The sequence below is a fragment of the Rhododendron vialii genome, chromosome 6a, assembly GCF_030253575.1.
Source record: "Rhododendron vialii isolate Sample 1 chromosome 6a, ASM3025357v1".
Taxonomy (NCBI): Eukaryota; Viridiplantae; Streptophyta; class Magnoliopsida; order Ericales; family Ericaceae; genus Rhododendron; species Rhododendron vialii.
In genome coordinates, this window is record NC_080562.1 from 33,959,270 (window position 1) to 33,983,792 (window position 24,523).

Below are 24,523 nucleotides of genomic sequence, written 5' to 3' on the forward strand. Positions count from 1 at the left end.
AACCTGAAATTAGAGGTGAAAAAACAACTATAAACCGAGTTGAAAGCTGAAACCAAAGAAAGGTAAACGGTTTGGTCTTATTTGAGTTTTGGCCAAACCGAAAAAACCGGTTCCATCCGATTTGGTTATCATCCAGTCCAGAATAAACCGGACCGAATCAGATTTATATTTGTCCATATCAATTAAAATATAGATAGGGTTCCTATTCTGATCATTCTCTGAGATTTTTGATGTGCAGCGTCGCCTCCTCTCCAGATCTCTTGCACATTTGCTAAAGTTTTTTTTTAATTTTATTTTTCTTTTCTAAGGTTGTTTAGTTTGTTTCTTACTGTTGGTTAGCAAAAAGTTATGCTACTGTTGCTGTTATTTTCTCTTAGAGAGAGCAACTGTTAATTGTTGATTACTACATTAGTACATTTGCTAGTTTGATTTGTTTTGTAAAAAAATGTACAAACTGAAATGTCCGGTTTTCATTAGAAAAAATGCCCAGACCGAATTAAATAGAATCGTTTACATCCCTACCTAAAACCTTGAAAACAGAACAAATTCATAAATTTCAAATATTGACCACAATAACCTTAGTGCCTTTATTAAAATAGAAACAGCGGTGCTCTGGTTCCCGACTGGAAAGGGGTACCGATCGGTTCCCGATGGCACGCCGGGCCCACTCCTGCCACTAGACAATTGATCCGAGCCGTTCAAAAGTTCTTAAAAAAAAAAAAAAGAGCAGGTCCACGCGAGAATCAACGTCATTTGATGTGTGTAGATGCTCGATCCAAACACTCCATCTTTTATATATATATATTTTAAAATAATTTTTAAACGATTCGGATCAGTCATCTAGTAGCCGGAGTGGGTCCGGCGTGCCGTTGGAAACCGATTGGTATCCCTTCGGTTGGGAACTGTAGACTTTTCGAAATAGAAATGACATGCTGCACGGGTGGTAATTAAACAGTTTAATTTTAGAAGAGAAGTCCATGGCTTTAATTTGACTTAATTATATCTCGGAATTCGGGAAAACTTTGCCTTACACCTTTTTGTTTGTTTCTTGTTCCCAGAATTCCTTTTACCTTTCTCGAGACGAGAAGATAATTAAAAATTGACACTTCTTTTCTTCACAAACAAAGACACAAATGGACAATTAACGAGAATGTTTTTATTGTTGTTTTACGAGAAAATTAATTACTTAACGATGATGTTTTGTTCATGTCAAAAAAAAAAAAAAAAAAAATCGATGATGTTTTGTTTGGTTTGACGGAAGTGTGATCAGGCATGCATTGGGCCTGGGCTTGTACAAACTTGCAGGGGAGGTCTAGTATTTTGATAATTGATAGACCCAACTTAATTTCCAGACAATTATTCATTCCTCTTTGAAGAGTCTCGAGAAGACGGAGACCTCCTTTGGGATGTTTTGAATTGAGACAAACAAGAAGAGAGAGCAAAAAAAAAAAGGTGAAAATATATATAATAGTCACTCTGACAATGCAGCAAATTTCGTGCTAAAGTATCGCGAGATATGAAGTTCGTGCGTACAGGAAATAACGGACGCGGGACGGTGCTGACCCTTTCGTATTAATATTGTGCCCCAAAACGACGTCGTTTTGTGATTGTTTTGGATACACTCTTTTAGCCCCCAAGAACTGTGTTTGCTGCCAGCTTAATTCCCGTTTCATATTATTGGGAGAAAAAACCCTAACATTGTTACTTGTTAGAGCAGTTGTGCCAAACCAGCACCGCCCCCCAAATATATGCAAAGTACCCTTTTCAACCAAAAAAAAAAAAAACTGCTCTAATAATCGTAAATATTCAGCTTCGTCAGATATCGGTAAAGATTTGATCGATTCTACGCCCAATTTCCTGTCAGCAAATCGGGCGTAGAATTGATCAAGTATTTACCGATATCCAACGGAATTGAATTTTAACAAGGATGCTTACAAAAATGTTTTGAAAAAGTTGAGCGGCTCCGATCATTTGTGTGAGATCTCTAAGTGGTTCCTATAAAAGGCGGTGTATATTTGGTGTACACCAAATGGTGTACCCATAGCAATTTTGTTATGGTCAATTTGCTACATCTACATGATATATTTGTGTTAGAGTTTGGTTGGCCATTGGAATGGGATGTGAAGGAGCATGTCCTTATCGTGAGAATGCAGGCAAGGAACATGAAGATAGCATGAAAACAATTTTATTTTATTTTTTATAGGAGAATGAAGGAAGAGCGCGCAACGCAATTGCAGCAGTGAGACTGGAATCTATGACATAACGTTCGTTGTTCGGTTAAGTAGCGATTCATTCGGCCAATTCGATCTCAAAACCCATGTCCATTACAAAATGAAAAGATACAGAAATATTTTTTGAGATCAAAAAATACTTCCAAGAAAGTTTTCGGTGCAACTAATTTTGAAAAACAACGAACCGAAACTCAAATCTTTTTATTTGTGGTACACGCAGATTTTTCTGCGAAGAATCTGGATTTCCAAAACGTAATGTGGTGAAGTATAAAGATTTCTCAAATTCTGTGACCACTTGACTTGGGGTTTCGGTAATGAGCGATGCTAGCTATTCGTCTAGGCAATCAATAGTTTAAATTTCATTTTGGCTCTTGCATATTCCGAGCTAGTCGTCCATTGCCGAGATAAAATTTAATTTGAGCTACTTATCAAAAAAAAATTTAATTTGAGCTGAAATCTAAACCATTGATAGCCGAGATGAACGGTTTGAATTATGCACCAGAATACCCCCGGTTCTGATAAAAAAAAAAAAGGACCCCCGGTTCCGATCTACCACTGCGACCTCCTCCCTCTGCCTCACATATTAAAGCACTGGTTTGGTTTGTACTCAACTTGGCCCAGCAACAGCAAGCACATATTCTTTCCCTCTCTCTCAGTGAACAAAGAAACAAAAAAATAACAGCAAAAGAACAAAGAGGAAAATGGGTAACCAAATATATGGTACCTGCAACCAGTGATGGCAATAGTGCCGAGTGACACACCACATTGATTCGGGCGGATACCTAGATTTTGAGAGTACTCCTAAAGGTCTGGGATTCGATTTTCCACATGGTAAGTATCCTGAAGTAAGTGGGGGGCTGTGACTGGTATAGCCGCGCTACTTTCTCCGGAGGTTGGGTTGTGCAGTCAGATCCATCTAGTGACTGTAGGACTGTTACTCTGATTAAAAAAAAAAGGTGCCTGTAATTGCATTAAATTTCCATCAAGTTCAACTGTACTCCACTTCTGTCCAAATGCTACTAGAGAGATGAACAAACGTTCAAAATCAAATGCTTCGCTTTTATGGCCTCACCTACCCTTTATGCATCTCGCCCACCTTCTTCAACGTGTGGCATCACTTCATGGTACTTTTTAACAGGAAATTTCAGCTTGATTATGTAAACGAAAAGTCCAAACCCCAAAATCCCGGTCGGATCCTGACGCCTCGCCGGGCACATTCCGGCCACCGGACGGCCGATCCGAGCCGTCCAAAAATTCTATAAAAAAAAAACCGAGTGGGCCATTGTGAGAATCAATGACATCCGATGTGTGTAGATGCTCGATCCAAACACTCTACGTTTTTGTATATATAAGATTGGCCGTCCAGTGGCCAGAATGTGCGGGGCATCGGGATCAGATCGGGATCCCTTTTGGTCGGTAACCGTAGCACCACTAGTATGTAAAACACTTCATCCCATGTCGATACTGCTAGTAACTTGAGTTTAAGCACTTCCGTACCAAAAAAACAAGAAGAAGTTACTGGTTAGCGGCCCACATAGAGCACATTATTGATGTGCTGCTTGAGTGTAAGTTTTTATGTTCTGATCTTGAATGCAGAATGCAAAAGGCGCAATGTAGGATCACTTTGGACACTCAAATAATTCAAAACGTTCATCTTGTAGGATCTTCCGAAACTCTCATTCATGAAATCAAAAAATATATATATATTTTGAGCTGAATGTTGTCATTTGGTCAAATCATATTCATTTTTGCAAAAAAAAAGATGGTCTGTCCAAGAATGGTCCTATTGCCAAATACCATTTCAATATGAGACGAGAAGTTCTGGGCAACTACTGAGCAATGGTTGAAAGAATAATTGGAAACATATAGTAGTTTTAATTGGGTTCAAATTGGCAAAGCTACCATTACAATTTACAAAGTCAAACACAAGGAAGTTTCTGCCATGTTTCCTTTTTAAACCTAAAAATATATACCGTGATGTCAATTACATTTGTTATTAGATTCTCCATCGTTTTCGTACTTCTTGTTTCCAATAGATTTTTTTTTTTTGGGCTGCATTTATCCGTTCTTCCGATTTAAACTTCTCGTACGGACGAGATCGCGTTTCGTTTAACCCATGTACATATGTTCAAGCCCTTGCACAACAACTGATCATGTCAACTGTGGAGATATTTGGAACAAAAGTAACATAAGAATACCATGGGTAACTTGGTCTTTTTTGTGGGTAAATAGTGGAGAACTTGGTTGTTTACCATTACATGCATTTGGATGCTATGATATAGAAAGTGGTCCACCACCAAAATGCCACAATAACATAAGATTGCCTTGTGATTTGCAACTTGGAATTGACTAGTCATCAGGTAGTTCAAATGCAATAAAGATGAGATGTAAATCCAGAGTATATCTTGATTTCGAAACTTGACAATCTCTTGGCAAAAGAAAAATCTCTTGTGAATCTCTTAATTTCGGTGTGGATAACTTGTTTTTGACCGGACCAGTAAAGGGAATAGTTGAAATGCACGTAAATTAGCCCGAATACCCCTAATCGTCGAAACAAAAAAGAAAAAGAAAAAAATAATTGATTAGTTAGGCCGTGGTTGTTTTTTTGTTTTTCCAGCGAGTCAAAGGCCATGGTAACTTATGATGCCGATTTAGGTACTTCAATTCCAGTCCCACCAAATCTCATAATAGCCAAAGATTTAATCACATCTTAGGTCCTACATAGCAGTATCACGTGGCGTTACTTATTTACGTGGTACTCTTAATTATTGATGTTGTCACAAATTTTGCGGTAGGGACATTACCATTCACTTTTATTGAGTAGTTAGGAGACAAGAGAATAACTCCCGTTGTAAGATGTATGACAATGATTTTTTATTTACATAAAATACTACAAAAAACATGACAATGCCATATGATACTCCGAATGTTGTATAATTGGCCTCTTCAGTCTTCCCAAACCCTACATTGAAGGCAAACAAGGAAACTGTCTCACCCATTAACTACAGCCCAAATAATTCATTTTGGACCACCCGAATTGGAAGTGTACCAACTAGATTTTGAACTTCCAGAGTTTTTTGAACTAATGATTGGAAGATCTCATCTTATTAAGAGACTTCTGTTTTGTCCCCTTTGTGTGAAACTTGCAAACTAATTGGATTCTAGGTGACAATGATGTAATACCCAACTATTCATTCAAACAAAGTTTTAAAAAAACCTCTTAATTCAAACATATTACGTAACATCACTTGATCACCCGCTTTCTTTCTTCATTTTCAAATAAAAAATGACCTAGGGTTACCTATTCTAATTCTCAGACGCAACTGGTAACATCAATACTATTTTAAACATGTACCAAAATATCAAAAGTTGACATTGTTATATAATAGTATATTATTCGATTTCAATGTTCAAGAATAGTTGTTATTAGCACTAACTATCAATTGACTCACGACGCAGAATAATGAGGTAATGAGACGAAAGTTTTTAAGAGATAACTAGACGAAAGTTGGAATTCCGTTTGACAAAAAAAAAAAAACTAGCCGAAAGTTGAGTATGGTTAGAGAATTGTAGTAAGTGCCAACAAAAAGGTTTGGCTTCTCTTTAGTGCGGATTTAAATTGAACCGTCTTATACGATTTTGATCTTTTGTAGTATGTGGGCAAATACGGATTGGGAGATGCCCGTGCTTGGCAGCAGTGCCAAGCAGTCTATCCGGACGCTCATCTCGGCACCGACGGCTTGGATCTAATCCGAGTGCATTAAAATTAGGACCGTCCGTTGTTCGGATTAAGATCCGAACCATCGATTGCCAAAATGAATGGCCGAATGAGCCATTCCGCATCGCTGCCAAGCGGGGTGCTTGGCAGCATCCCGGGTCTGGGCTTATGCAACATATAAACTTTTTTTTTTTAGGTGAGATACAAACCGACCCCTGGTCCCCTGAAATATTCAATACTTATGCACCAACCCAAATCCTACTCAACTCTTTAATGGCTACTACCTCTTGTTCTTTAATGACATTCCACAAACAGAGAATTTTTGCTTCAAAATCTTCGGGATAAGTAATTTATTATTGACCATCTTCTAAAAAGTAGAGTTAAATTTTAGTGACCGTTTAAAGAATTGTGGGCCCAGATGGCAGTTCTGTAGATAACACGAAACATGAGTGGTAAATCTATAACTTGGCCTGAGGCCCTGAACCAAACCAAAGTACCATTTCAGTTTCAAAAACTTAAGCGGAAGTAGAAGCTTATCAAGTTGCCTCAGATGGGGGTGCGTATTGGAGGGGTTAAACCTGAAGAATAGGGATGTTTTCCACTTTTTCGTTATCTTAAGCATCTCTCTCTCTCTCTCTCTCTCTCTCTCTCTCTTCATTTCTTTTTCCTACTTTTGTCCACTTTTCTTTCTGGGGTGTGGCTATGTGCTTTTACTTTGTTCTTTAATTCTTCCCCTTGGTTCTTCCCTTCTTTATTCCCCTCTCTCTCTCTCTCCCCTCTGATTCCGTGTGAAGCTCAGGAAGGCTTCACCAATGGCAGACATAAGCCACCCTCCTATGGAACAGCTTCAGGACCTCGAATACTGCATAGATTCTAATCCTCCATGGGGTATGTCTTCACTCACTCACTCACTCTCTCTCTCTCTCTCTCTCTCACACACACACACACACTGTATATACACATATACATACACATACACATACACACTTGCAGATGACTGTAGATATAGATGGAAAGGTGTGAACTAATGTGTGTACTCATTCTGAATGAATGAGCAATGGGTTGGTGGTGGGTTTTGAAGTTGATAGAAGCTCATTGGTTGATGGAAGCATAGGGCGTACGGCATTGTAACGTTCATCAAAATGTCTCCTGTTTCATTTTTTATTTTTCCGATAATCTGTTGTCCAGGCAAGCTTACGCCAAACTTGACTATTCCTGATGCCTAAAGTTAACGATTGATCAAACCTCCAATAACTCCAAAAAGTTCGAAATGTTGGGCTTTGGTGGGTTCGAACTCCTCGCGGGGTAAGCCTTTGGTTGCTGTCTCATGCCCGTCCGGCCAAACCCCTCGGGTCTTTAACTTTCTAATCATAGTGGGTGGTAGAGGGAGGGATGATAATGCTGACTTGCACTTTTTATCTTTTTGATTGATGGCAAGTAGATGAAACAGAGAAGTTGTGGTGAAAATGGGGTTCCTAGTTTTGGTGCACTTTCTCTTCAATGTTCCCTCAAATTGATATGGAATGTAGAATGTTACGGTTGGTTTTCTGTATTTTCACTGCATCCAAACAGAGCATTATTGGGGGAACAAACTGCTGACTGTTTCCACAGTAGTACAAGAAATCTTTGAACCTAATAATCGCCTTGCATATCGCTGGTGATTGAAGAACCTTAGCGAATGCCCCGGATTACACAAGGGTGTGCAGTGAAATGGTGATTGGTTTGGTAAATAGGCGTACAATGTTGATAATCGATTCCTAACTCTATTCGGGCCTCAAGGTGTAAGTTTTGGTATTGTTTCGCCAATGATCTGATGAGAACCCTTTTGAGGCTTTCACCTATTGAAAACGGAATGTCGAAGGTGAATGAGAATAATGATGTTATAAGTTAGAAAGGAGTTCTGGAGTTAGGGATAGATGACGTACGCGAAGTGAAATTGAAAACAGAAACAAAGGAAAAAAGAAAATACCCATCATGAGGAAAGGGTTGTGGGTTCATATAATGAAGTATTTGAGCAATGTAAGGAGTGCTTAGTTTTGAGATCAAGAATCTGATCATCAAGTGATTCTTGTGGTTGGCTAACAACTCGAAAGTAGTATATAAGCCCTAGATTACTGATATGGAGCCATGGGAAAGTTTGACCGAGAGAGAAGTTGTTTCAAAACTTGGACCAGGGGAAGGACTACTTGTACCATAGTCCAAGAAAAAACTGACAAATGGGGATAAATGTGCTGTTGTTGGTTAGTGAGATGGTTTTACTGCAACATTGTTCCACTTAAATTTTCACTTATGAAAGCAATAAGATGTGATACACTTAGTTATCAATTTGCTTTTAGTCAGTGGTAAGACTCATAACATTTTTACACCTTGGAAAGAGATAAGTGGAGTAATTATTGAAGCATATTGTGAAATTTAGTTCCTCACTTGTCTTGTTCTTAACCTAGCTTAAGTGCCAAGATTTTCACCAATAAATATGCCTTGTGGTGTTATATTGCTATCTATGTTTGTAACTCAGCATAGTGACAAGAAGTTGTGATTCCAATGTGCCGGAAGTTCTAGTGTACAACCTTCTGCTTCTCTTGTATTTTGGTTATTAGAAACTCAATTCACAAACTTTTGGAATATTCCAGAACTTGTCATTGTATTTGAGAAAAGAAACCTTTATTGTTATCAGTACAGCTTACATGTAGAACTTGATGTTTGTGTTTTTTGATCTTATTTGTCATCTTATCACATCATTGTTTACCTTTTTTCTTGCAGCTGAAACCATCTTGTTAGCATTCCAGAATTACATATTGATGTTGGGCACAAGTGTAATGATTCCTACACTTCTCGTCCCATTAATGGGTGGAACTGATGTAAGCTCGATACGTTTTTGCTCTTTTTCTGTATTTATGTGGTCGGAAGGCGGGATTTTCATTTTATGGGCTATCCCTAGACCATCTTCTTACAATGTGCAACATTTTAAACTATACTTAGTTGAGTCCCACCTAGATGACATCCGAGGCCTAGATGCTGCCATTTCGGATGCTTGTCATTGTTTTTGACCGGTCATTTGCTATCTCCCTCTCCAGATCAACTTTACATGGGATTATTGTGCTCATTGTATATGGGCAAATTTTGGCTTAAATCATCTTTGTGGGACTTGTTACTATGGTAGGTCTAAAATGAATCTCCTTGCCTAACTTATGTCTTAACCTTGTTTTGTACTTCAACTTTATTTTGACCATTTTGCTGCTCACGTTTCAGGGTGACAAGGCACGGGTGATACAAACTCTTCTATTTGTGGCCGGCATCAACACACTTCTCCAAGCACTGTTCGGAACAAGGTTACCAGCTGTTGTTGGAGCGTCCTATGCTTATGTCATTCCTATTCTTTACATCATAAATGACTCATCCCTGCAACGAATAACTGAACCCCATGTTGTAAGTCCCCTCTTGCCCTTCCCTCTGAAAGACTTCGTAAATTATCTGATAGACGAAGTAGACTTAACTTTAAAATATGCACGTAGAAATGGGATTACTCCATGTACATGTGTCCAAAACGCTTACAATCAGTAGTCAGCATCAAGCTTTTTCTCTTGCATATTTCTCAAGATTTTCTCTTTCTCAAGTACTGGTCATAGTAGCTTTTTTGTGCGAAAGGATTTTGAAAAGAACTATTCACGTCTAATTGGTTTGCAGAGATTTATACACACAATGCGAGCCATCCAAGGAGCTTTAATTGTAGCGTCTAGCATACAAATCATCTTGGGTTACAGCCAAGTTTGGGGTCTCTTTTCACGGTACACTTGTAGCATCTATGATCTGCTGTTATCATTAACAGAACGACAGTGTTCATCATCATTGGTTGTTTTCTTGACAGGTTTTTCAGCCCTCTTGGTATGGCACCTGTGGTTGGATTGGTTGGTTTTGGGATGTTTCAACGAGGATTTCCTGCGGTAGGTATTCTAGTTAGTGTACATTTGCAATGCATAAAGTTCAACACAGGTAAGGACCATCATTTATTTAGATATTGACTACATATCTTCCACACTCATTACCCTCATAGGTCATAATATTCACCTAACAATTCACCATGTGCGATTTCTGTCCGAAAAGTTTTTTCGCAACGTCACTTCTCCCTACATTCTGGAACGTCCAGCATGTCATTTTCTCAATGTCTTAAAAGCTTGGCAGCATGTCTTATGTTTGACTTCTAAAATTTTATCTGTTGCAATGTCTAAACTTCAGCTTGGCAATTGTGTAGAAATTGGGATACCAATGCTATTGTTGATCATTGGACTGTCACAAGTAAGTGCTTTCAAACAATTGTTAAGTAAGCCTCTTTACATGTTAATTTTTTATCGGCGCCTCTTTACATGATATTTATTTGCTTCCCCTAATTAATTTACATTACGCAGTATCTGAAGCATGTGAGACCACTGAGGGATTTACCCATTTTTGAACGATTTCCTGTATTGATCTCTGTCTCAATCATCTGGGTATATGCAATTATACTGACTGCGGGTGGGGCCTACCGCAACAGTCCTTATATCACTCAACACAGTTGCCGTACAGACAAAGCAGATCTCATATCGACTGCCCCATGGTCAGTGTTATTTTTTTTTCTTGTTTAAGTGGATTTCTTTGTTGCTTGGCCTAATATAAGATTAGATGCGTTGATCTAGGTTCAAGTTTCCTTACCCTTTGCAATGGGGGCCACCTTCTTTTTCAGCAGGACATTCCTTTGCCATGATGTCAGCAGTTCTTGTGTCAATGGTTGAGGTATTAATTGGATTCCAGGAATGAAAGTTTTCAATTCCTTGAACACTTAATTCTTCTTATAGGTATTGCTACCTCACGATGGATTCATATGGATGGTTCGTGTATTGAACTTCCTTCATATGGATGGTTCGTGTATTGAACTTCCTTCTCTGTGTTCACTTCCGTTCCTAACAATTCTAAGGAAGGAGACATTAGAAAGGGTAGAGTGAACTAATGAACCTGGATTAAATTAGGAGTTGCTAAGATACTTGAGATACCAATGAGCTGGATTTGTTGAATTTACGGATTGTTCCTTTCTAAGGCTCATATGCACCTGAATTCAATGAGTTCCTTGAGTCAAGCAACTTAACTCATGAAGAGGTGTCTGAAAAAAAAAACTTTTATTAGTCAGAGAAGGGGTGGTGACTTGTAAAAAAAAGAACCCATAATAAGTATGGCTCAATTTTCTTTTTGATTGGCTCATATATGAACCAACCATTTGACTTTCAAGCTAACTGCAAGTAAATGACTTCACTGTTGGCAACATCAGAACAGCTTCTAACGTAATTGTAGTAGGTTGTGGCTGTAGTCTACGACTCTACGTTCCTATGACTTGTTGCTTCATGAAACTTAATGAATTTATTGGTTTAATACCAGTTTGATCAACAAGTTTATTTTCGCCTTAAATTTTTATGTTGCAGTCCACTGGTGCATACAAGGCAGCATCTCGGCTGGCGATTGCCACTCCTCCTCCTGCCTATGTTTTGAGTCGGGGCATCGGCTGGCAGGTGTGCATCTTGGGACACATTTACTCTCTCTTGTGGATTCTGTAATGTAGTCATATCATCGTAGAAAACACTTTTCCTGTGTCATATGTTATCATTGGTAGACGCAATACTATCTTACCTACATTGACACTCGAATCCTATATGAAAATATCTAATGCACCTTTCCCTGAACAGCTCAAATGTTGTCGATTTGACATTGTGAATCTGTTTAATGCATGCTTGTCAGAACTACTATTATTGCTGTCTTAAGTATGATCATCCTATTTTGTACTGTATGCTGCCAATATTCTTTTTGTGTTTCCAAAATATTTGCAATAAATCGATGATATCTCTTTGCAGGGGATTGGTGTTATGCTTGATGGTCTTTTTGGAACGCTCACTGGTTCTACTGTATCAGTGTAAGTAGTTACAAAACTGAAGTTACAATATGTTGTTCCTTCATTTTTGTTTGATAGAGGAGAGGATATAAATTTTACGGAGAGCTGGGCCATGTTTCAGGGAGAATGTAGGACTCCTTGGACTCACCCGAGTTGGAAGTCGCAGAGTCGTCCAAATTTCGGCTGGCTTCATGATTTTCTTCTCCATCTTAGGTTAGTACAAGCAACTTCTATAGTACACGCAACTTCTATAGTACACTGACTACGCATATCTCTTGTGAATTTAACATGGGTATTTGAGTAGAAATCAGGTCCATTTTTGTTTCGGTTATTTCCTTTTGTCTTTCTTACCATATTTTATTGTACAAACGAGGATGATTTCAACAATGAGCATAAATTAATGAAGTCATTGAGATCTGGTTTGTTGTCTTCTTAGAGGCCAAAAAGTCAACAGATCGATGATGTTTTCTTGTATTTGCAGGAAAATTTGGAGCTGTTTTTGCCTCAATACCTTTCCCCATATATGCTGCATTGTACTGTCTTCTCTTCGGCATTGTGGGTATGCCATTAGCATCAAGGTGTTCTCTCTTTCCCTTATTTACTTTGTCTTCGCTTCACAAAATTTCCTCATCCGTGTGCAGGATCAGTCGGCCTCTCATTTCTACAGTTCACTAACATGAATTCTATGAGAAATCTCACAATCATGGGGCTCTCGCTCTTCCTGGGGTTGTCTGTTCCTCAATTCTTTAATGAGTACCAGACACTTCACAGAGGTCTCGTTCGCACCAACGCTGGATGGGTATGTGTTTTATGAACTAACCCCAATCTATATTATATACCAAGCAAATGTAGTTTCCAAAAATAAAATCAAGCTTTCTCCTTAATTCTCTCTCATATGTGGCATTCTCCTAATAAAATTCATTTGCTTCCTTCTTTTTCCCTACATTTTGCAAAATATCAAAAGCTACATATAAAAAGTTGGAAAAAAGCTTTCAAACTCCCTTTCATGCTCAACCATTCTCTCATTAAAACTTTTACATTTAACGTTAAATAGTAAATAAAGAGGGCTTAATAACATAATAGCATTTGTTTCTTGCTTCCGTGCACAGAACGGGTAGGACGCTTGTAACATATTACACAGGTGCAATAACAACAAATGAACTGAAAAGTTCTTCATAAAACTGGCACCCATCCTGATCCTGATCGGAAACAACAAAAGAATGCCAGAAACCCATACCTTTTGATGTAATATTACCTGTGTAAAGTCAGAGCCTGTTTGTTTGGATAAGTTTGAAATGCAATTCGGCTATATATACTGGAACTGGTTTTTCAGCGTTTGATTGAATTTACAATACCATGGAAATGTGGTAGTATACGCATGTTCAGTGCCTGAATGTAACAATTGGTGAAAGTTGCAGCATATTTGGTGGATAGCCTATCCAACAAAACATGAGATTATGCAATATCTTGGAAATGTGGTCTTGGTAATCCTTTCACTATCAGTCTAGTGAGGTTACTCATCCTATAAGACTAATATCACCTCGTTATTGGTACAACCAATAAATCGAAGTTTTAATGCTTGCTTTTGAGTCTGATTAGATCAATTATTTTGATTGAGCTCGAACTAAAACACGTTGCAGTTATTTCCGTATTGTGTTGGGATTGGAATATTTATTAGGACCGAATAACCTATGCTTCTCTCCCTCCCTCTGTTAAAAGAGGATCTGTCCTGACAAACCACCTGTTTCTTGTGCAGTTCAACGCATTCATGAACACCCTATTCTCGTCTCCACCGACAGTAGGATTGATAGTTGCAGTGTTCCTTGACAACACAATAGAGGTAGAGAAGTCGAAGAAAGACCGAGGGATGCCGTGGTGGGTAAAGTTCAGAACATTCAGAGGAGACAACAGAAACGAAGAGTTCTACACACTGCCATTCAACCTCAACAGGTTCTTCCCACCGACATGACCGAGGTTTCCATGAAAATCATCGAACCAAGAAAGTTCCTTTCTTTTTTCCTATCCACAATTCCATCAACATGAATAGTGCCAGTAGTTCTCATCGGAGGTTAGTATTCTTGGTTGTAGGCAGATTGGCAAATGTTTATTCCTCTTCTGCAATCGTCTCCATTTTTTGGTGGGCCATGTGTAGCAAGGTCCCAGATAGATTTTGATCCATGTTTTTCTAGGTTCTATACTTAAGGTATTCATAAGAAATGGCATCTGCTCTCTCTTCCTAAGGACTCTTAATCTTTCACTGCTGCTTGTGTGTCCATGTGGAAGCTTGAGCTTAATGGTAATTTTTAGTGTTTTCTTTTTTGGTGAGGGTGTTGAGTTAGTGAAAATCTCATGTACCGTTCTGTAGAGTGTGGCAGTAAGGGTGGCTACGTGGGATAGCCATTCCCCTATTGGCAAGCCATTCCCCTAGAGATTCTCAGTTTGTCTTGGATAACAACGCGGGAGGATTAGAACCTCCGAATAACAGGACCAAACCCCGGAGAATCAAAATATTTCAGATCCTATCAGTATTATTCATGATACAAGTCGGATCTTTCGTCCCAACTAATGCTCAAGGAGGGCTGAATTAGATTTTTGGCTTGTGGTAAATTCTTTTTTCTAATTGAACCCTGTAATTCTATGGAGTTGTAAAACTCTAGCCAACTAACGCAGCCAGTTGGTTAAGTTTCTAATCATTGGTAAAGATGATTGTTTATGAGCAGATTTAGAGTTTCTTATTGGCCCTTTTATGGGAGCTCGGTATAATTAGAACCGTTCATTTTTTGGAATTGATCAAAAAATTATTCATGTTCAAAGTTTAGTTATTGGATATTTCGGAACACATTTGTCTTGCGAACAATTGGTTGGCACACACTGTATTCATCAATATTTGATCAACATAATTCTTGACATATTTAATAGTTAGTAGTAGTTTTAAAATAGGAAGCCTACAAGGTTGTATTCGTCTTTCAACAATCATCCACAGCAAATGGGTTAGTGGTGATGACAAATAGTTGCTTATTAGGAGAAGTATTTTTTATAACTCAAGTGTCTGGATTCGGCCAGCTCGTGCGTACCTACATTGAAGGCCCAATATCACTGTCCACTTTTCGGGCGTTATAGATTAGTTTTGAGAATGATTGGAAACAATGACACATTATAATTGCGATGGAAGAGAGATGTGGAATTTAAGCAATTATAAATGAAGTAAAAAAAAGAAGGCATAAGGTGCATATACCGATCAGAAATCAATTAATACATGTCAAAAACTTGTGGGGATTCAATTAGTAGATAAAATCAAATTAGAACATAGGATCTTTTAAACTCAACTTTAAAAGACAAATGTATTGTAATTGATAAACAAATTAGCAAACTGGATAAAAAACTCAAGTTTAAAAAATAAATATGTCGCGATCGTGAGTTTTTGATAAATGTCAATTAATACATGTCAAAACTTGTGGTGATCTAACATCAAATAGTAGATAAAATCAAATTAGCACACTGGATTAAAAACTCAAGTTTAAAAAATAAATTTGTCGTGATCATGAGTTGTTGATACATGTCAAAACTTGCGGTGATCGAACATCGATTAGTAGTTAAAACCAAATTAGCACATAGGATCAAAAACTCAACTTGAAAAGACAAATATATTGTAATTGATAAACAAATTAGCACATTGGATCAAAAAAATCAAGTTAAAAAAATAAATGTGCTGTGATCATCAATTGATTAATACTCCTATTGTCCGTATGATTTTTTATAAAATTGATGTTCTTGAAGAATTCTAAAAATAACCATTTGGATTTTGGATCATTCAAGTGAACTCATACGGAGCCCATAAACAACCCAATAACATCCTTCAATTTCGAAAAAAATGTTTGAACAGAAAAAAGAAAAGAACAAAGATTCATACTTGGTGATAGTAGTTTGAATTATATTGACTATTCTTAAAACCAATGAACTTATGAACCTTTTTTTTATGTGTAATTTACTCTTTTTAATTATTTTTATTATCATTTTAAAATTATTCACTCGTTGACAAGAAGAGAATAAAAAATGTATAAAATATTAATAATTAATAAATATTTAAATATAAAACAACAAATAAAAAACGGTGAAAGCTGTTTTTCTTTTTGTAAACAAAATATTTTTTCAGATAAGAAAACAAACAATTGTAGTAAATGTTTTATTAAGCTTTAACCATAATTTTATATTGATTAGATCCTCTCGTCAATGATAAATACGATGTTTTATCTCCTCTGTTCTGAAAACCTCTGTGATAAATACGATGTCTACGTAAAAGCCAAACTCAAGTTTACTCGCCTATAATTTGTCAACTCTCAGAAGGGAAGTTAACACGCGTCTCTCCGACTTCATTTATCGACCAGAAAAAGCTCGAAAAAGGGAGGACAACGGCTTCAAATCAACAAGATGGAAATCCTGAGCAGAAGCTTTAGGCTCGAGAGAGGCTCCTCGTCGATGAGGTTGGGCAGATCCAACAGTTCGTTTCTGGTGTCCGATCTGGTCTCGTCGGAGATCTCCAACGTCACTTCCTACGAGAGGCTCTCGGAGTCCATGAGGATTACCTCCGGCGAGCGTAGCCGGACGAGGAGCAGGGCTTGGGCGTCGCTGGTCAGCAAGGCCTTTTCGTTCCGCAAAACAGGCGGCAGCGGCGTGAGTGGGCGGCGGGTGGCGGAAGATGCGGAGGAGACTCCGCGGGTGGCGGCGGCGGCGGCGGAGGGGACGAAGAGAAGGCGGTCCTCGTGGCTGCCGGATCCGCAGCGACGGTGGCCCGTTCAGGGGTGGTGAAAGTTGCGAGCGAGGGTAAAAGTGTAATTTCATTTAGCGCTGTCGCGGTTTCTTTTGTTTTTGATTTGATTGAAAGCCAAAGTTTGCAAATTAATCCCCGATGATCAACCAATAGGCTGAAGAAATTATACAGCCTCTCACCGTAGAGCAATGATTAGAATACACATTTAAAATAAAAAGGTCCGGATATCATTGTGTCCAGAGTTGTTCGATACTCATGTTTATGCACGTATCGAACACTTTCAGACATAGATGTCTTCGAATCTTTGTTATAAATTTGGGTTCTAGACTTATTGATTAGAACTATGTTTCCGTAATGCTTTGTATTTTCAGAAGTTAATCTTGGTAGTGCTCAAAGAATCTGTTAGATTTTGACCGCAAAAAGGTCCTTAATTTAAAGAATTTATGACCTCAGAGTCATGACCATAGCTAAGTTGTGATGATTTCAATTTTGTCTGTCTACTTTGTAATTTCTCAATTTACTTGTCCGTCGTGATAAGTCAAATAACAAAAATATTCCAAGAATTTCGGTTTTCCTTTATCTTTTGAAATATGATGTATCAAGTCCTTTACCATTTTTTCGCCGGAAGAAGGTAGCAGCTCTCATGTAAGGTTTAATTTGATTTCACCGAATTCGTTATTGATCGTCCGAATTGGTCATATTGTAAGCTCATCAAATAGAACATTCATGCAAAGATTTAAGTTGATCAAATATTGCCAAATGCCAACTATTTCATTCGTCTCATTTTGTTTGTCTACTTTTTGACTTTTTAGTGTTTCAAATTGTTTGTCTAGTTTGACAAATCAAATGAAAAATCCTATGAGATTCCTAATTTGCCTTTGCTTTTTGAATTGATGTGACAAGTTCAATTTCATTTGGAGGGCATTCTTTGGAAAGTTCAAGTTCAAAAAGCATAATAATTATGCTCCCTTAAAAAGTTGAATTTTCTAGAATTGACAAACAAATCGGGACGAATGGGGTATTTGATTCAAAAACTCTACTTTTGGGGGAAAAATATTATTTGACGTCCTTTTTCCTAAACAAAAGTATTTAGATTACCCGGTTGTGGTGGCTGAATTTCAATGGCTGTGTTAACATTTGAGTATTTGACAAGCCTTGCAACAAATCGTCAAGGGGGAAGTTCGACAACCCATAACAGGTAATGGACTCAAAAAATTGGCTCCTTTTCGTCAAGAAGTAGAGAGAATTCTAAGAAATAGACCAACATAATAAAACCAGAGAGGCAGGGAGTAGTTTGTACCTGCCAAACACATGTTTCTACAAAGAAGCATAATCATCAAAAATTTCAAAATCTTAGCCATATTCAAAAAGTGAAAATGATATTGGTACTGACCCAAAAATCGTAGGGAAGGCCTCGCCGGGCCACCTCCGGCCACCGGACGGCCGATCCGAGCCGTTCAAAAATTCTTAAAAAAAAAAACAAGGGGACCACGTGGGAATCAACGGCATCCGAGGTGTGTAGGGTACTTGATCCGAGCACCTTTTTTTTCTGTGTATATGTATACACACCTCGGATGTATATGTACAGAAAAAAAGGGTGCTCGGATCAAGCACCCTAAACACCTCGGATGCCGCTGATTCTAAAAAAGGCCCCCTCGTTTTTTTTTTTAGAATTTTCGGACGGCTCGGATCGGCCATCCGGTGGCCGGAGACGGCCCGGCGCAGCTGTCCCTACGATTTCGATACCGACCCCGTCGGTACCAATAGCACTACTCTTCAAAAAGAGTTTCTTATCCAAAACTTTGAAACACAATAAGCCAAGCCAAACAAACTTTCCTACGGTGAACAAATAATTCCTAGAGCTGGGATCATTCGTCTTCCTTGTGTAACATAAGAAAAGGAACTTGCCACGTCTCTTTTTGCGTCGAAATGATAAGCATTCTAGAATTTTATCAATTGAACTGCACTCCACGGACTTCCCAAAAATCGAATTTCTTGGTCTAACGGATCGACAATAACCACCATTTTTTGTTCAGAAGAACAAAACCACAACAGCTCGAAGCTTGCTTTGCTTCTATAGATTGAACATAGAGTACAACCTGTTGGAAAAATTATATGATTAGGATATTTCTGCTAGAATTAAATGCCTAAACAAGAACAAATAATCAACCAAGAAAGGCAATTCAATATTATTAGAGAAAAGATAAGAATAGCCTGTGGGGTGGTCGAGGCACGTGATGACGCCCTCCTAAGGAATGATACACCCCCTCCTGCACGGGGTTGGATGGCGTTCTTTCCCCAAGATACAACGACCTTCAAGTTCTCTTCTGTGCAGCGAATTGAACTCACGAACCGTATAGTTTCCCGACACTCAAAATCCAAATATAATACCGAACCAAATATGTATATATGAACCAAATATGATCAGTCACTGTTTATGATTTCTAAAGCAGGAGAGAGAATAAGATGTAGATAGAGTTTTTTCCTTCTTCTACAGCCGAAACAATAAACACTGTTTTATAGTAAACAATAGTTTGTTGGGCAAGTGAAAAGTGGCAGATCTTTAGGAAAAGAATTAGGAGATTATCAAGGATAGGGTTTATTCTGCCGTTAGTATGCAACACATGCTACTAATAATTAGGAGTAAAACAAGGAGACCTCTTCAAAGATATTTACACTCCTTTATCTCTAATTGCATATATTACCTCTTTAAAATAAACCCACAAAATTAATATTAACATTAAAGCAAAATATTAAATTAAACCAACAATCCCCCACATAATTTAAAATTTTACAAGAGTGCTTTTACTGTGCAATGGGCATAGGTGTCTTCCAGACTTGAACCTACACTTAGTGTTAGCAGGTTTCAATTCGAAGAACCATAGTGAACTAAGTCTTGAACTAGGTCCTTGAAATCAAACTTACGCCTACCACACACACAGTACGGGAAACAATTACGGTTCTAGAACGGTTTGGCGCGATAGACGGTCATGCGCACATATCTTGTTTCATGAGTGTCTTTAGAGAGTAGCCTAATTTCTCACAGCAGCGACCCCACTGCCACACTCATATAGGTGTATCCTCCAAGGGTGATATGTGACCAACACCCTGTAGAAATCCTACCTTGGACACATTCAGAGCTAAGCTCTTCCTATCGTCACATAATTAACTTGAGCACTATCACCATAGGAATAGGACCAGGGATTCCCCTCTAATATTTTTAGTGCTCCTCCTAGTCACCATTCAGCTTCGTTGTTACCTATTGAACCTGATTCATGGGATCTCCAATCACAAAGGTTAGGTGTCCGCCGAGGTGACTAACTTATAGGCTTCAGTCCCATTCCCCTCGATGATTCAAAGACTTGCCTTCGCGCTAAGCCTTTATTATAAGACAAACAAGAATTAGCCTACACGCTAATCTTTTTGTCTTTTGAGGCTGATCAGGCCCCCACAATTTTAGAAGTTTATAAGAGCCCCATTATTGCTTCACATCAAGCTCACCAACATCCACAGCCTGAGAAATATTTAAATACCATTCTCCAACACAAAACTAGTGGAGTTAAATATCAATCAGCAACTAGCACAACAAAGTAACGCCTAGATGCATATCAGGCCCAATAGTTACCAACATCCATTGAGAAAAGATTTTGACCACCACAATTGACAAATCAAATCGCTCTATAACAATGTGGCCATATAGCTTTTCTCCTCTTTTTTTCCAGAGGTAAATGTATCTATCAAAACACTTCACCAGCGGCATAACATCAATGATAACAAGCTAAATAACACAAATAATGACAACAACAATTGCCCCCACATTCTATGCTGATTATCCTCACACTCACACCATCTATAACATCATAAAGTAACAACCACCTAAAAGTTATTTCAACCTTAATGCTCACTTTCATGTGTATAATCTCAAAGCATAGTGAGCACTCGAATGAAACCCCCCACAATATCACATTACACCTTAAGTTGTGAAAATAAGATAAAAATGTTAGAGATAACGCAACCACTTCACATTGTTCTGTCTTTATTGGCAATCACCAATGTAGGTACATTCTAGGTTAAATGCTTGAGTTCTTACTATCTGTGAATCCCTTTTTTTTTTTTTCTCCTGTATTCTTAATTTGTTAACCAAAAAAGATCTGATCCAAAGTGGTGAAGTCAAATTTTTTTAATCATCACAAACATGAGTTTAAGGAATTGAAGTCTACAACTCAATTCAGATTACTACATTTAAGAACTGAGAAGTTCAAAAACAAGCACTAGCCAGCTTTCAGTTCTTACATTCACAGTGAACCTGAGTAAGGTAAAAATGTAGTAATAGTTGCTCCACACAAAAAAATGACTTTTGTTAAATCCAGATATAGAAGTGCCACTCACGGTTGTGAATAAATACTAATTAAGTGTATCCCATACAAAATTCCTACTGCATAAAGTAAGACTTGTATTGTTCTTTGGAAAAGCTTTATACTCCAAAAATAATGAACACAACAAACTCTATCTTGCATTTGAGACTCTAATATACCACTGGGATTATTTTAATTTTATACGAAAAACATCACTAGATATACTCTTGGATTTCCATTAGCTTGAGTCATACTTGGTTTCAACTTTGTACCGTTCGTGAAGTCTTAATCTCTCTCATCCCAATGTTTTATCTTTCACCAACGTTATGACCATAATCATACATATATACATCAGTATAAACAATTACGGCCAATTCACCAAGTTCAAGAGATATACGCAAACAAGTTTGTCCTTCCAAAATCAAGAGATACCATATTTCATAACATTAATTATATGCAAGATCGAGTGATAACAGTTAACCAATCGCTACACAAGAATGATTAACCCAATTCCATGTTGCATAGCAAAGTGCAGAAAATCTTATTAGTAAGTTGATACGCGTAATTACAGTGGCCATAGTTTACAATCTATAAACAATTAGAGTTCTCTTCATTCATACACAATCTTATAATTCCTTCATAGAATAAGAATGACCAGTTGGAATATGAAGTGTCGTCTTACAATTTTGTAATCCCCATGGACACGTTGCAAAGGCCAGTTTCATAAGCATATCGATTTACTCATGCTATAAATTATTCTATCAGAAAATCCTATAATTATCATTCCTTAGATTGTTGGAAAAATTATATGATTAGGATATTTCTGCTAGAATTAAATGCCTAAACAAGAACAAATAATCAACCAAGAAAGGCAATTCAATATTATTAGAGAAAAGATAAGAATAGCCTGTGGGGTGGTCGAGGCACGTGATGACGCCCTCCTAAGGAATGATACACCCCCTCCTGCACGGGGTTGGATGGCGTTCTTTCCCCAAGATACAACGACCTTCAAGTTCTCTTCTGTGCAGCGAATTGAACTCACGAACCGTATAGTTTCCCGACACTCAAAATCCAAATATAATACCGAACCAAATATGTATATATGAACCAAATATGATCAGTCACTGTTTATGATTTCTAAAGCAGGAGAGAGAATAAGATGTAGATAGAGTTTTTTCCTTCTTCTACAGCCGAAACAATAAACACTGTTTTATAGTAAACAATAGTTTGTTGGGCAAGTGAAAAGTGGCAGATCTTTAGGAAAAGAATTAGGAGATTATCAAGGATAGGGTTTATTCTGCCGTTAGTATGCAACACATGCTACTAATAATTAGGAGTAAAACAAGGAGACCTCTTCAAAGATATTTACACTCCTTTATCTCTAATTGCATATATTACCTCTTTAAAATAAACCCACAAAATTAATATTAACATTAAAGCAAAATATTAAATTAAACCAACAATAACCTTCATGTAAAAGAACATGATGTCCTGTTGTTTGTACAGCTTCATATGATGAAATCCGTGGCAGTACCGAGTTTGCTATGACTTTTTCTATCGTCCAACTATACTATTATTGAGGCTTTTGCTAATTTTGGTTGTGATTAGTCTAATGATGGTCAACAGACAAGCAGTATGATGGGGGTTTGATGATGATCCTGGATGAATTTCTTGTGTGTATCTCGCCGGTGGATTCAACAAACTTCGTGAATTGACTTGGGTTACAAGAGCATTTTACAGTGTTTTCCCCATTGACAACATACCAAGAAACATTTGGAGCGAAGCCTCAGATAGTCAATCTCTCATCAACGGATGATTCAGCCGGTAATTCCAACTTTTTCAAAAACAAATACTCATCATCGGCTTCAAAATGAAAAACAAGAACAAAGAAAACACAGCACAGAAAATGTAATCGCATAAACTGGCTCCGTGGACGAACGGTAGTAAATCGATCCACAGGTTCCCATCAAAATGCAAATTTTGTGAGATTGATTCCGGTCCAACCATAGCGTCGGCGGTAGTCATTGCTATCTGGCTACCAGCGACATGGTATTGGACCTTCAACTCAAACTCTGAAAGTCACATAATACACGTGCACGAGCGAAAATGCAAACGTATGTAAAAAGGTTCTTTAAAAAAGGTCCAAACTGCTACTAAAATTTGCATGAACAGAAGTTGAGAGCCATGATATAATGATAATTCAGAATGGGAGCGGATGATCCAGTGACCCAACACTGAATCTAAAAAGAAAAAAACACACGAAGGAGTTTAGAGAAGGACCCTCAGAGACCCGTTTCAAATCACACGCACAGCGGGGAGCAGCGGATCCACCAGTGCCCGGCCAATACGGCGGATGGGAAGGGGGGCCGCCGTGCGCCGCCGCTGTTTGGAGTGTCATACGGCACTTCCTATTGCACGGGAATTCTTCTTCACAGGGTAGATATCGGACCAAAAACCCTAACCCCAAACCCTAAAGCACAACCTTGTGACTCTTTATGACGACGCCGGCACAAAGAATCTCAGTAGAGTCGATGCAAATAGGAGGTCAACGTGAAGCCGGAAGCCCTAGGTTCATAATAGGGGTTAACTACGCGGAAATCCCTTAACTATCACCAATTGTCACTTGATACCCCAACTGACAAATCTAAAGATTAGATTCCTCAACCTTTTAACCTGATAAAAAAAAAAAAAACCTTTTAACCTCTTCTTCTTCTTTTTTTCAATTTTGTAACAGAGTTTTTTTTTTTTTTTTTTAAATTTTGTAACAGAGAGTTAGTAGGTTAGTCCACAATAGATTTCAGAGACTATCCATAATCCTGAATCCCAAACGCCCACGACAAAGCTGGAACTCTGGCCTCCCACATAAAGAGGACTAGGAAATACCAACTGTGCTAGAGCTTATTGGCAATTTAGCCCTAAATCCAAACCCTCAAGAGAACCTTTTAACTTGTTCACCCGAGGGGTTGGCTTTGTGCAATTTAGAGATTTGCTCCTTTTAGGTCTCAAGTTTGTTTATAGGTACCAACTATCATCAATTATGGTGGACTAGATATGTACACGACTTTGCATTTGCTGTAATTAGGGTATGTAAACGACTCTGTATTAGCATTGATTAGGATCCCTACTAATGAACGATTGGATTGGTTCTTCAGGGACAAGAGCTAGGCAGGGTACATAGACCGGCCAAAACTCAGAACCCAGGGAGCCTGCTTTCCCATGTGCGTTGACCCCATACGAGCTATCCAATTTGACAATGGACGACTCATATTTCATCTTAGCTGTCCATCCGCTCATTGTTGAGATGAAATTTGAGCTGTCTATTGCCAAAATTGTCCGACCCGGATGGGTCAACACACATACTTTCCCTCCAATTTCGGCCAGGACATCCAGATTTAGTGTTTTTTTTTTTTTTTAAAACCTATTGTCCTTGTCTCTTCTTATTTTTTTTTGAGCAACAAGAAAATACAGATACGTATATGAAACCATGAACTAGTTGCACGGCCAAATGGCCCAACAGAAATAGTAGTATTAGATTCGTTG

At 38.1% G+C, this 24,523-nt stretch overlaps 1 protein-coding gene and 3 non-coding genes across 8 annotated transcripts; 1 reads left to right on the forward strand and 3 right to left on the reverse strand.

Annotated features, from left to right (window-relative positions):
• Window positions 1-6,546: 6,546 nt before the first annotated feature.
• LOC131330725 (nucleobase-ascorbate transporter 1) lies at window positions 6,547-14,100 on the forward strand. 5 transcript variants are annotated; one of them, XR_009201179.1, is made up of 15 exons: window positions 6,557-6,837; window positions 8,710-8,807; window positions 9,199-9,375; window positions 9,634-9,734; window positions 9,815-9,890; window positions 10,183-10,242; window positions 10,353-10,540; window positions 10,620-10,716; window positions 11,397-11,483; window positions 11,823-11,881; window positions 11,982-12,073; window positions 12,342-12,419; window positions 12,502-12,659; window positions 13,617-13,928; window positions 14,064-14,100. XR_009201179.1 is itself a non-coding variant. In XM_058364404.1 (14 exons), exons 1-14 carry the CDS (start codon window positions 6,762-6,764, stop codon window positions 13,827-13,829), a joined length of 1,560 nt encoding a protein of 519 aa, XP_058220387.1. In that variant the 5' UTR covers window positions 6,557-6,761; the 3' UTR covers window positions 13,830-14,100. The 5 variants fall into 5 exon arrangements, 2 of the variants coding, with proteins under 2 accessions (XP_058220389.1, XP_058220387.1); XR_009201180.1 differs by lacking the exon at window positions 14,064-14,100 and having other exon boundaries at window positions 6,547-6,837; window positions 11,939-12,077; window positions 13,617-13,757; XR_009201181.1 differs by lacking the exon at window positions 14,064-14,100 and having other exon boundaries at window positions 6,551-6,837; window positions 11,939-12,073; window positions 13,617-13,757.
• Window positions 14,101-22,761: 8,661 nt separating this feature from the next.
• LOC131331595 (small nucleolar RNA snoR77Y) lies at window positions 22,762-22,849 on the reverse strand. The gene has a single exon (XR_009201410.1). It is a non-coding gene; the product is annotated as a small nucleolar RNA snoR77Y (small nucleolar RNA).
• Window positions 22,850-22,887: 38 nt separating this feature from the next.
• Window positions 22,888-23,042, reverse strand: LOC131331669 (small nucleolar RNA snoR2/U65). The gene has a single exon (XR_009201471.1). It is a non-coding gene; the product is annotated as a small nucleolar RNA snoR2/U65 (small nucleolar RNA).
• A 218-nt stretch (window positions 23,043-23,260) lies between these two features.
• On the reverse strand, window positions 23,261-23,422 carry LOC131331717 (small nucleolar RNA Z112). Its single transcript, XR_009201516.1, has one exon. It is a non-coding gene; the product is annotated as a small nucleolar RNA Z112 (small nucleolar RNA).
• Window positions 23,423-24,523: the final 1,101 nt, after the last annotated feature.

Coding starts and splice junctions, on each gene's coding strand:
- LOC131330725 (XM_058364404.1), top strand. CDS start 6,762: ATGGCAGACATAAGCCACCCTCCTATGGAACAGCTTCAGGACCTCGAA. Junction 8,808..9,198: donor CATTAATGGGTGGAACTGAT/GTAAGCTCGATA, acceptor CTCACGTTTCAG/GGTGACAAGGCACGGGTGAT. Junction 11,484..11,822: donor GTCGGGGCATCGGCTGGCAG/GTGTGCATCTTG, acceptor ATCTCTTTGCAG/GGGATTGGTGTTATGCTTGA.